Consider the following 13,164-nt stretch of genomic DNA (forward strand, 5'->3'; position numbering starts at 1 on the left):
CGCCACCAGCTTGCTCACTAAATCTCTTCTCTCATCACCAAAGAGACTGACTTGTGGCAAAGCTATGGAGAGAGCAAATAACTGGATTGACCATTCCCTGGGGGCATGGCTGGGGAGGAGGGTGGGAAATGGGGCCAACTAACAATGTGTAAGAGACCGATGTTCTGCGATGGAAAGAAGGGATGGAAGGAAGGAGGAGGCTGAGCAAGAATGGGGAAAGCCCACAAAGACAAGGTTCTGCATCCTACTTGGGTGAGTTAGAGACTACGGTCTTGGAACCTTGTGAATGGGCATTTAAGGGGCAACATGGGTCTCCCTCTACCGGGAGGAAAGGAAAGTGATGGAAGTCGAACGTCCATGCAAAGGAGTCAGCCAATGGCCTAACAAAAGCATGCAAGCATCAGTCCCTGTGGCCCGGAGACCCCAAGAGCTCTGTGGTGTTAGGTTATTTCTACCAACTGCTCTGGAAGGGATTGAATGAGAAAGATCTAGATCCCCATCACAAGGTTGACTATCTAGCCCACCCCCAGGGCGTGATGAATAACAAAAATGTGGATGAAGGGAGACAACAGACAGTGTAAGACACGAAATAACAACAATAATATATAGTTGATCAAGGATTCGTGAGGGTGGGGAGGTTGGGGGAGGGAGGGGAAAAAAGAGGAGCTGATATCAAGGGCTCAGGTAGAAAGACAATGTTTTGGAAATGTCGATGGCAACCTATGTACAAGTGTGCTGAATCCAACTGAATGATGGATTGTCAAAAGATTTGTAAGAGCCTCCCCCCAATAAAACAATTAATAAAAAATAGAAAAAGAAAGCCAACGACATGTTTTTAAACAAAAAAAGTGCTAGATAAAGAGGAAAATATGGAACAGATTTCAAAATCATAAGAGACCAGCCAGGCTGACAGTCAGATAGAGACTGTTGGGATCCGTCCCCTTTCCCAAGACGATGGCCCTGAATCAGCCTTCTAAAGTTGAACTCACTCCCATGCCTCAATTTTCAGCCCTCACCTAGACAGGTCTGCAAGGGGAGCAGTAATCCTAGTGAGCTACATACACCTGAGAACGACCAGCTCTTTAAGATCAAAAGGACAATATTTACCCAAAGACAAAATTCAGAAAGGTTAGAAAAGGTGGAGGCATGGAAATGGGGAGCAGACAGGAAGCGAGGAAAGGGATGGTTGTTACAGTGAAGAGATCACAAGAAAGGAGATGAAACGAAACGTGTATGAATTGTCGACGGTAAAGCAGATGAGCTGCCTGGTGAACCTTCACCCAATTTACAATACAAAGTGTTGAAGAAAGGAACAGAGAGAGATGGGCTTGAGACACACCCTACACAGAATCCTGCCTCACATATATGTCATTCCCAAATGGAATCATACCACAGGCATAGAACCCAACCCAACCCACTGCCTGTGGATGGATTCCGATTCCGACACAGAACGGAACTGCCCCACAGGATGTTGCGTTTCCAGCATTTTGAAAGGAGGTTCTTCGCAGCGGTGTTCACCCACTGCAATCCACGGTTGGGGCTCTGTCTCTAACGTTTGATGGTGACTTGAATAAAGGTTTACAGAGCAAACCCGTTTCCCACCCACCCGTCCGTGCGCACGGTGCTTCATCTCACCGTGTCCTCCTTTCTGCCTGATCATTGTTGACCTCAGCCCTTAGATCCGGGTTCGCTTTCTCTCCAGTGGTGGACTAGCCTACAAAGTGTGCACCTCGTGACTCATGTCCCTGTTCCCCTTCCAGGCTAGTCGGTGGTTGGGCTGAAAATGGAGCCTTGACCCATGAGTTCAGTCCCAGATCGGATGGATGACCCAAGCCTATAGTCTTTGAGGTTCCACAAGACTCTTTCCCACCAGGAAACCCGGTCTGCCTCATGATTTTGAATTTTGTTCCACATTCTCCGCCCCCGGCCCCATTCTATCATGGACCTTCTCTTGTGATCTCTTTCAGAGCCGTCTGTAGTAATGGGCACCATCGCCTTCTTTGGGTGTTGACTTTATGGAGGTGGACAGTGTGTGATTCCTTAACTGCTGCTCTGTGGATAGGGACTGTAGCTCTCATAAAAGGAAGACTTCGACAACTGCGAAATGTTCTCTGGATCATGATGTTGCTTATGGGTTGGGTTGGAGTACAGCCCGGGCAATTTCTAATCCTACAGGGCGGTGGTTCTCAACCTTCCTCATGCCGTGATCCTTTCCTACAGTTGCTCATGTGGTGGTGACCCCCGAACCATAAGATTATTTTCATTGCTACTTCGTCATTGTCATTCTGCTACTGTGATGAATCGGGCGACCCCTGTGAAAGGGTCGTTTGACCCCCAAAAGGGTCGCGACCCACGTTTTGAGAACCTCTGGTGTAGTCTCTCTAAAAGTGGAAAGTTGGCTTCATGACACCCAATAACAACAACAAGCGTGATTGAAATACACCCACCCCCTTCCCCCACCCCCGCCTTTGGGAGGCTAGGCTGTGAGGACTTCTAATAAGTGGGAGGTGGGGAGATCCCAGTACCTCTCCTTCCCTTCCTCCTGACATTCCCTTCCTGAAATGAGGTGTGGAATGAATCCTCAGTGTATTCCCAAGTCTCTGCCAAGTCCAAGTTCATGGAGCTCACCTTGGGGTTTTGAAACAGATAATGGCAGGAGTGTTTACACTCTGAAAATTGGCAAAGGCACGCAAAAATCAGAACATCCTCTCTTCTTTGCAGTGCCAACGATTCAACATCTACCAACACAGCACCAACTTCCCACCATATTTTCTTCCACTCGATGCCTTGTGAGATCCACCCAGGGATGGTCCCACAGAGGGCCCAGACAGGGGGCAGAGAGCTGGACCCCCCAACTGGGACACCATGGGAGAAAGGCAAGGATCCAGACCACTGAAATAGGAGCTTGGAGATGCAGATGCCAATGGGGAAGAGCAGAAAGCAGAGGCGGGGGCATAGGTCAGGACATAGGGGGATGAGGTCAGCCTCATCTCTGCTGCTTCCCCCACTCAAAATGGAAAGGAGAATTCAGGAAGAAAGCAAGAGGAAAAATACCAAACTTCCAAATCCGGTCGCATGGAGTCACTTCCAACTTCAAGCAACCCTATAGGACAGAGTAGATGTTTCCCCATCAGGTTTCCAAGGCTGTGCGCTTCACGAAAGCTCTCTGCATCATCGTCTTTCCCTTATACAGTGGCTGTTGCATTCAAATCCCCAACCATGCTTTCCATGAGCTTCCAAGTGCTCAAGCGCCACACCACCAGGCCTCCTTACCCAACTCCCAGGAGTGTCACCATGCCTGAACCGTTCTTAAAATCGTCCCAGAGCTTGGCATTGTCCTGTGGGTGAAATCGTATCTAAAGAAATAGGGCGCCACCCTCAAAAACAAAAAACAAAAACACAACTTCCTCAAGCCAACCCCACAATCAAAACTGAAAGCAAAAAGGTGTTAAGAGAGAATATATGTTTGACCCTTCAAGCGGCCTCCCAAATCACGTCTCTCTCCCCTGTCTCATGTATATTGGCAGATGGAAAGCTTGTCTGCCTGCCCCACCTCTTGGAAATACCCACAGCTATAGTGAGTACAGAGACTACGTGATGCCAATGGGTAAGCACTCGACAATTAGCCAGGAGGCTCAAGACTCGCATCCACCCAGAGGCACCTTGAAAGATAAGTCTGGTGCAATACTGGGAGGGTGGAGGGAGGGTGGGGTATAAAGGGGGAACCAATTACAAGGACCTACATATAACCTCCTCCCTGGGGGAAGGACAACAGAAAAGTGGGTGAAGCAAGACGTCAGACAGTGTAAGATCTGACATCATAATAATTTATAAATGATCAAGGGTTCATGAGGGAGTGGGGAGCAGGGAGGGAAGGGGAAAATGAGGAGCTGATGCCAGGGGCTTACATGGAGAGCAAATGTTTAGAGAATGCTGAGGGCAATGAATGTACAAATGTACTTGACACAATTGATGTATGTATGACTTATGATAAGAGTTGTATGAACCCCTAATAAAATGATTTTAAAAAAAGAAAGATAGGTCTGGTGATCGGCTCCCCAAAAGTCACTGTCTAGAAGACACAACAGAACTGTTCCACTCTGTGCATATGCGATTGCCACGAGTTGACCCAACCACAGTTAACAATAAGGGGTACACCCCATGCGACCACCCGACTTCCACCACTATTTGAGCAAAAGCCCGTCTTTAGAAAATTCTGAAGGAGAAGAAAAATGAAGGGCCAGACAGACAACTTGCCTTCCATTCCCCTACCAAACATGTCCCAGTCTCAAACCCATCTTCCAATGGATGAAGGAAGAAATGACTTAGAGGAAGAAATGAAGAAGACGGATGCAGAGTGCTGGGACCTCCAAGGGGTGGCCCTTCACCTTCTGGTCTCAAGCTGAACACGCCTCTGTATTAGAAGAATTGACCCGGTGAGATCCAAAGGACAGCACTTCCCCGAGAACACAATTCTGAGGGCTAGGAAAGAGAACCCCAAAACTCACCGCCATCGAGTCCACGCAGACTCCTGAGGATCCTACACGACAAGGTAGAACTGCCCCTGTGAGTTTCCAAGACTGTCGGTCGTTACAGGAGTAGAAGCCTCGCCTTTCTCCCTCGGAGCGGCTGCTGGTTTCAAATTGTGGTTCGCTGACTTAGGAAGGATGGGGGATAAGGGGTGATGCACCGACGAAATTGCAATGGGTGTGTTCAATCAGCATGTGTCGGAATTGTTGAAGGTAAAACTATGACCTGGTCTGTAAACTTTAACATAATTCAACACCCCCTACCCCCCCCCCAAAAAAACCTTGTTTTTAAAATTAAAAAGAGGGAAAAAAGCAATCCACTAAACCTACCATGTAACCCTTACATTGGTAATATCTGCCTATAGAATTGTCCCTCTATTTTTTTAATGCAACTTGATCATTTTCCTAGGGTTTCCTGACAGGGATTCCTAATGTCTGCCTTTGGAATGCCTAGAAAAAACCTTGGTCCCATGCTTTAAAAAAAAAGAAAAAGGTCGAAGATGGAAGTTAAAGAATCAAGCCCACTGGCATATTTTCCTTCTGGTGGTTCAATGGTGACGCACTCAATTGCTAATCAACAGGTCAGTGGTTTGCGTCCACTTAACACAGTGGTTCTCAACCTTCCTAATGCCGTGACCCTTTCACACAGTTCCTCATAGGTGGTGACCCCCCCCCTCCAACCATAACATTATTTACGTTGCTGCTTCGTCACTGTAATTTTGCTACTGTGATGAACCGGGCGACCCCTGTGAAAGGGTCATTGGACCTCCCAAAGGGGTCACGGCCCACAGGTTGAGAACCGCTGATAACAGCTCTGTAGGAGAAATATGCGGCAATCGGGTTCTGTAGAGATTACAGTCTCAGAAATCCTAGAAGGCCATTGTACTCTGTCACCTGGGGTCCCCATGAATTAAGACCAACTTGACAGCAGCCAGCAGCCACAAAGGAAATTTTCCAGACTGATCCTGTGATTCTGGCCTGACCAACCCCCCACCCCCACCCCGCTCCCCACCACCAAATCAACCGTGAGTTAGATTTGCTTTCTTTTCAGGCCCAAGTTCACAGCACAGGTTCTGGAATCTGAATCGTATAGACGGATATGTCAGACACAACCCACATGAGATGGTTTATAGGGAACACCTGGGACATGTTGAACTGCCCCAGCAGAGAGAGAGGAGCTTCTCCCTAGGAAGGAAAGGGGTGGACTGTCTTGAGCTAATCTGAACATGCAGCCAAGGACGCCACCGCCTTTGGAAGGATGTAAGTCCTTGTTGATTCCACAGAGATGCTGTCCAAGAATCTCAGCGGCAGGGAAGCAGAGCTAGACCGAAAAAGGACCTGATGCCAGCTAGAGAGTATCTTCTACAAGATCTGAAATTTCCAGGCACTCTGATCCTTATAGTCCAGAGGATCCATGGGGTTGTAGGTGAATTTCCAGCTGCCTGTGGGGTCCTTGAATTCCAAGCTGTCCACAGGGCTGTAGGAGCCATAACTCTGGCCTGATAGAGAGGTGGGTGACTGAGCCAGGGATGGTCCCACAGAGGGCCCAGACAGGGGGCTGAGAGCTGGACCCCCCAATTGGGGCACCATGGGAGAAAGGTAAGGATCCAGACCACTGAAATAGGAGCTTGGAGATGCATATGCCAATGGGGAAGAGCAGAAAGCAGAGGCGGGGGCATAGGTCATGGCATAGGGGGATGAAGTCAGAGCAGGCCCAGAGGCCACCAACCCAGCCTGCTGGGACTCAGGCAAAGGGGACTCTGAGGTTGGACTCCAGATGGACACAGCCGCCACTGCTGTGGTAGTAGAGGCTGAGGGGCCAGGTAGAGGCGGGCTGTAGGAATCTGAGATGCCCAGGGGGTCTGGACAGGCATCTGTTGAGGCTCTGGGGGGTGTTGCCACCTTCCTCTTTACTGGACGAGCCTTGGTTGGTCCTCCTGGGGGCTGCTGCTGCTGCTTCTGCTGTTGTCGCTGCTGTCTGCATTTAGCCCTGCGGTTCTTGAACCAAACCTGGTGTAGGAAGAGGGAAGATTGAGTGCACAAGAGAAAAGCCTTCGTGGTGCTTAGCAAAGATGATGCTTATCGGTGAGAAGTGTCAGCTTTCCACTGTACAGACCACTTGGGGACCGTCCATCCACTCATTCACACATCCCATCACCCATAATTCATCCACCCACTTATTCATTCATACAGACAGAGAGACGTCATCTATTCATCCATCCACTGGCCCATACATCTACCCACCCACCCCTCCATCCAATAATTCAATGACACCTACCTATATACCTTCCATCCACCCAACCAATCATTATTCTTCTATCCAGCGACAGCCATTCATGTAGACTTCTCTCTCTTTCTCTCTCACATACTGCCGTAGAGTCACGCAGACTCATAGCGGCGACATAGGACAGGGTAGAACCGCCCCTGTGAGCTCCTGAGACTGTCACTCTTTACAGGAGTAGAAAGCCGTGTCTTTCTCCCTTGGAGCATCTGGACATTTTGTACCATAGTCCTTGCAGTGAGCAGCTCAGTGCAGTGAGCACTATGTCACCAGAGCTCCTTAGTCATATATATATGTAATCAAAGCGTCACCCATCCATCCAACCATCCGATGTCACATAATACACTCAACTGCCATCAAGTTGACTCTGGCGCAGAGCGACCCTAAAAGGCCGAGTAGAACTTCTGTATAGGGTTTCTGAGATTCTACATCTTTATAGAAGCGGATGGTCTCATCTTTCTCCTGAGGAACGATGGATGGATTTGAATGGCCTATCCTGTAATGAGCAACCCCAGGGTTAGCCCATTGGGCCACAGGGACTCCTTAATGCTATATCTTCATCTCTCCATCTAGTCATTAATCCATCCAGTCCTACAACCATGCACACACACACACACACACACAGAGATTCATCTATCCGTCCAGTGGTCTATGCACATATACAATGATACATACACATATATACATAAGGAGCCCTGATGGTAGAGTAGATAAGAAATCAGAAATACTTAGGAGGTGATCATCATCCTAAAGACCATGGACGAGACCGTTGGAGCAGGACGGGAGGGGAACTGCAGTGATGGGAGAAAGCTGGAACTTTAAGCGCAATAGTGAGTGTGGATTTTGTTCAGATATTTCTGAGCGCAGATTCCAACAAGGTGATGGGGCATGCCAGGGGTTGATCTGAGGGATGGGCATTTCAGGCAGCAGGAACAGGGAGTGCAAAGGTCCTGAGGCAGGAGGATGTTTGCAAAGCACATTCGAGGAAGATCCAGGGGTCCATGTGGCTGAAGGAACATGAGACTGTATGCACATGGCAAAGGAGGGTGGCGGTGATGTTTGGTGTTGGTGGTGGTGGGCTTTAGGCTACTTTAAAGGTTGGCTGTTACTCTGTGACTGCATTCCTCTACCCTCCACCTTGGGTCCCTTGTGGAAGTCTCAGCAAGTCCAAGAAGGACCCAGGGATCTCAACATCCCACCTGAACCCTGGACTCAGGTAGGTTGATCTTCAGCGCCACCTCCTCACGGGCATACACATCCGGATACTGGGTCTTGGCGAACAGGGCCTCTAGCTCCTCCAGCTGGCTCCGGGTGAAGGTGGTCCGTTCCCGCCGTTGCTTCCTTGGGGTGCCTGGGGTGGGAAAGGGGTGTGGCTACTCAGGAGCTCCAGCCTCCGAACGACTCTCCTCTCCCAGTGCCGGGCAGCTGTGGGAGGGCCCTCAGGTTGGGTGGGGGCCTGAGAAGTCTTTTCTGGATGTCTGTCTACCCACATGAAGGGTGTTTGTCCTCCCTGCCCTTTTAGATCTCACTCTGTCTTCCTGGAACTGGAGTCTCCCCTTTGTCTGTCTTTGGGGGTCTCACATCTCATCCCAAGGGGAAGTGGTATGAGCCCTGTAAGGTGGTGGTCGGTTTGTTTTCTTCCCCCATCTAAAATGTATTCAACCCCTAGACGTACGTAAGAAAGAGGAAGGCCCTCGGCATGATGGATGAGCCCAGCCGTTGCAACATGGGCTCCCGCATCACAGTTGGGAGGATGGAGCGGGACTGAGCAGCATTTTGTTCTGTTGTTCATTGGGTCACTGTGAGTGGGGATTGACTTAACGGATTGAAGGACACACAGAACTCTGATGGAGCAACAGTTAAGCACTCGGCTGCTAACCTAAAGGTCGGAGGTTTGAAACCATCCATCAGCTCCCTCTGTGGGACAAAGATGTGTTCACTGCTTCCATGGTGGTGACAGCCTGGAGAACCAGGTGAGGCTAGTTCGACTCTGGCACCTGCTCACGCTGGGCTGGAATGGGCTATACTGTTGAAGCATGATGTTGCTGATGCGCAGCCCATTCCAGGCCACAAAAATGGGGAGTTCACATAATTCAACATAATGCAAAAAACAGCTGTAAGCATTGTTGTTACCAATCACAACGATTGACATAGAACCCCCTCCCAGGGGGACAGACAACAGAAAAGTGGGTGAGGGGAGGCATCGGTCAGTGTAAGACAGGAACATTTTTTTTAATAAATGATCAAGGGTTCATGAGGGAGGGAGGGTAAGGAAGGGGGGGGGTGCGATGATACCAAGGGCTCAAGTAGAAAGAAAACGTTTTGGAAATGATGATGGCAACATATCTACAAGTGTGCTTGACACAATGGATGGATGGATGGATGGATGGATGGATGGATGAATTGTGATAAGAGGTGTACAAGCCCCCAATAAAATGATTTAAGAAGAAAAAATTGAAGGGTTGTTGTCATTAGGGGTCATTATGTTGAATTCGACCCATGAGTGACCTTATGCCCAACAGAAGGAAACATTGTCCAGTCCTGCACCATCCTCACAATTGTCCCTAGCTGGTGCCCAATGTCGCAGCCACGGTGTCAGTCCGTCTCTTTGAGGACTGTCGGATACAGAAAGGATTTTCCCCAGCTTGGCCCCCAAATATATGCCAAACCTAACCCACTGCTTGCAACTCATGGTAGATGACTGTACACTTGGAGGTCAATGTCAGCTGCTTAGGGGTCATCTCCCTGAGGGTATCAGCCATCTAGAGCAATCAGACTCTATTGTCTGTCCCACCCCAGTAGGGCCCTCTCCCAGCTGATAAGGACAGTGGATTGTTCCCCTGGAGGAGAGACTAGAGACAAGGTGGAGTCAACTCAAGGAGGACCAAGGCTAGGCTGCCATCTTGAATCTAGGATCCGCCCATCTTATCACTTGTGTACCCCTAGTCCCTCCCCTTCCTATTGCGTGTACACCCCTAGACCATCCCCTTCCCATTGAATATATTACCTATGGTACAACCCTTTTGTGTTATGATGTATTCAGGGGGGTTTGCATGCCCCTAAGTGTATATAAGCCTTGATTAGAAAAAAACTCCCGCTCTCTCCTCCCACCTCCAGGTGGACCACCAAAAGGGGCTGAGGTGAGCATGCTACCATGAAATGTGCCTGACTCCTTTATTGTACTCTCTCTCCTATCTTTCCTATCCTCTATGACTTTACTATCATCTTTGTATATTATCACCATACAATTGCACCTACGGACCCTGCGGTTGTCAGAGGTTGGTTTACTCTGACAGAGGACCTTTAAAGACGAGCTTCGCTGCCAAACATGATGTCCTCCTCCAGGAACGGGTTTCTCCTGAAAACATGTCCCAAAGACTAAGCCTCGCCATCTTTGCCTCTAAGGAGCAGTCTGGCCATAATTACTCTGTAAGGGTGAGATGGTTAAAGTTTATGGTGTCAACCTGGCCAATAAACACATATGGGGTTAATTGAAGGGCAGAGAGATAAATGGCTTAGTGAGCCTCATCTTTCCAGTTCTCGGGGGTCTCTTGCTCTGTGATGGTTGGATCAGGGTGCAGCTGCCTTAGCCAGTTCCCTGCTTCAGCTGGCAAGGCTGACTTCCTGCAAGACATCCCCAAGGAGAAGCCATATGAACCTACCCCAATGCATCCCTGGGTGCTGGAGCACCCGTGTGGAGACCCCTGCCAACACTGAGATGCTTACACGCTCACTGATTCGGCTTTCCTCCTGCAGTCGGCATCATTGCATGTGTTTTGTGAGACAGAGGAGGACTTTGTGGATGGAGGACATATGGGTTAATGTTGGACTTGTGGGTTTGGGCAGCACTGGGTTGGGATGTTTTGTTGATGTGTACTTACCCTTTATACTAAACTCTCTCATACATATGAGTTTCTGTGGCTTTGTTTCACTAATGTACCCAGATGAACACAAAGAGTCATGCCACCAAGAGCCCAGGGCTCACTCGGCTTAGCAATGAAGCATGTCCACTGCTGCTGCTGTTGAGTGCCATCCAGCTAGTTCCAACATGCGACGGCCCTATGTACGAGGGAAGGAAACACCGCCCCGTCCTGCACCAGCTCATAATGTCTGAACCCATTGCTGCACTACTCACCAAACCAAACTCACCACCCTCAAGTCAATGCCGACTCAGAAGCGGCCCTATAGGACAGGGTAAAACTGCCCCTATGGGTTTCCATGATCGTTGAGCTGCCAACCTCAAGGTCAGCAGTTCGAAACCACCAGCTGCTCAGCAGGAGAAAGATGAGGCTTTCTACTCCCACAAAGGGTGGCAGTCTCCAAAATCCACAAGGGCAGTCCCACCCTGTCCTTGGGGGTCACTAGGAATCAGGATCGACTGGATAGCAGTGTTGCGTTGCTAAGAGAGATAAATTCTTCTTGATGTTCCCGTTCAGATTCCTGCGTCCCACTCCCACCCACCCCCACCCACCACAGAGGAAACCACTATCGTCCATTCCTATAAACATTTTGATGCTTATCTCTAATGATATCGCTATCTCTAAAGATATCTCTATCTCTAATGATGGGTCAGGAGCCCTGGTGATTCAAACCCAACAGCTCCCCTGTGGGAGAACTGTGAGGCTGTCTGCTCCCATAAAGATGTACAGTCTTGGAAACCCTGTATACAGATAGCTAGATATAGCTATCTGTCTATCCAGAGTCCCTGAGTGGCACACACAGTTAAGAACTCATCGGCCATCCTAAGGGTTGATGGTTCCAATCCCCTCAGAGGGGTCCCGGGGAAGGCAAGGCTGGTGATCTGTTTCCCCCCACACTTCACAGATTTGAAAACTACAGAGCAGTTCCACTCTGCACACAGGGGGTCACCCCAAGTAGCAACTGACTCAATGGCAACGAACAAGGACAACATGCAGCTCAGTGACTTGATGCATGGTCTTGCCTTTGCAGGTGGTGGGTGGTGTTGTGAGGGAGAAAGTGCTCTTTAGAGAGAACAAGAGACCCTAAAGACCTCCACTTCACCAAGAGGTGGGCTGTACTCACTTGGGTAGGACACAGCCTGGTGCATCAAGTCCATACTAGGGCCACCCAGGGCCAAGGTATTGACGGAATAGTGGGGCCCCGGGTTCATATACGCCATCATGATCTTCAGCGACTCTGGACTCCAGGCCAGGGCTCCTGAAAGAGAAGAAGAGAGGGGAAGCTCAGATGCCCGCTAGTGCCCTTCCCTTCCCAGTGGAGGCAGGAAGGCTCAGGTTGAAGTCCTGCCTCAGTCTGCCTTAGGCACGTCCTTGGGCACATGACCTCACCTGTGTGTGCCTCAGTTTGCTCAACTGCACAATGGCTCTGTGGTTCAGGTTCGTCGAAGTCTCATCAAGAGCTGAGGACCCAAAACCACAAAAACCTAACTCGCTGCCATCGATTCCATTCTGATTCATGGCAACCCTAGCGTCATAGTTCAAGCTCAGAGGAGCAACAGATACCGTGTTTCCCCTAAAGTAAGACATCCCTGAAAATAAGACCTACTTATAGTTTTGCCTCTCGCTGAAATATAAGGCATCCCCCGAAAATAAGACCTCCTCAAAAATAAGACCACCCCGATAATAAGGCCTCCCCCGAACATAAGGCCCCCCGAAGCTACCATAACTCTGGACTCTGGATTGTAGCAAAGGGTGCCGCTGCACAGCTCACTGTTGGCCACAGTGAAGCTGGAGCAGACAGGAAGTGTGAGGTCTCTTTTAATCAGAGAGCCCATGCTGCCGCCAGGACAAGCTGCCGCCTGCTGCTCGCTCTGCCCTGACGGAGTCTGGCTGATTCACAATTAGACAGTGAGTTGCGTGGGGCAGGAGTCGGGCACATTGTGTGGACACACAGGGGTGACTGAGGTAGGGGGGAAATGTCCGATAAAGGGGTGGGGGTGTCTGGGAAGGTGTCCACTGGCACAGGGGTGGGGGGAGGGGGAAACAGGGTAGTAACAAGAAATTCTTGAAATTAATATAAGACACTGTCTTATTTTCGGGGAAACAGGGTAGGTTTGAACCGCCGACCTTGAGGCTAGCAGCCTCATCGAGGGCAGCATCCAAAAAAGACAAACCACCCTGGGATGTCATGCAAGAAAGGAGAACTCCATCTGCAAAGGCAAACGCGCCTTACTTGTTTTTACTTGTGAATCGATAACCCACTGACACAGGGTTGATTCCAACTCATGGCACCCCAGTATAAGTGGTCGGAAGCTGGAAATCTTTATGGGAGCAAACAGTCTTCTCTTTCTCCTGAGGATAGGCTGGTGGGTTTAGTCACTGACCTTGAAGTTAACAACCCAAGGCAGACCAAACCAGGATCGTGGGGCTCCTA

General features: G+C 49.6%; 1 protein-coding gene across 1 annotated transcript; it reads right to left on the reverse strand.

Annotated features, from left to right (window-relative positions):
* Positions 1–5,891: 5,891 nt before the first annotated feature.
* CRX (cone-rod homeobox) lies at positions 5,892–11,965 on the reverse strand. The gene is made up of 3 exons (XM_004710408.3): positions 11,854–11,965; positions 8,010–8,161; positions 5,892–6,539 (listed from the first exon to the last, which is right to left on the reverse strand). Exons 1-3 carry the CDS (start codon positions 11,951–11,953, stop codon positions 5,892–5,894), a joined length of 900 nt encoding a protein of 299 aa, XP_004710465.1. The 5' UTR covers positions 11,954–11,965.
* Positions 11,966–13,164: the final 1,199 nt, after the last annotated feature.

This window comes from Echinops telfairi, unplaced genomic scaffold, assembly GCF_000313985.2.
Source record: "Echinops telfairi isolate 266 unplaced genomic scaffold, ASM31398v2 ScPeMD7_655;HRSCAF=1070, whole genome shotgun sequence".
Classification (NCBI taxonomy): Eukaryota; Metazoa; Chordata; class Mammalia; order Afrosoricida; family Tenrecidae; genus Echinops; species Echinops telfairi.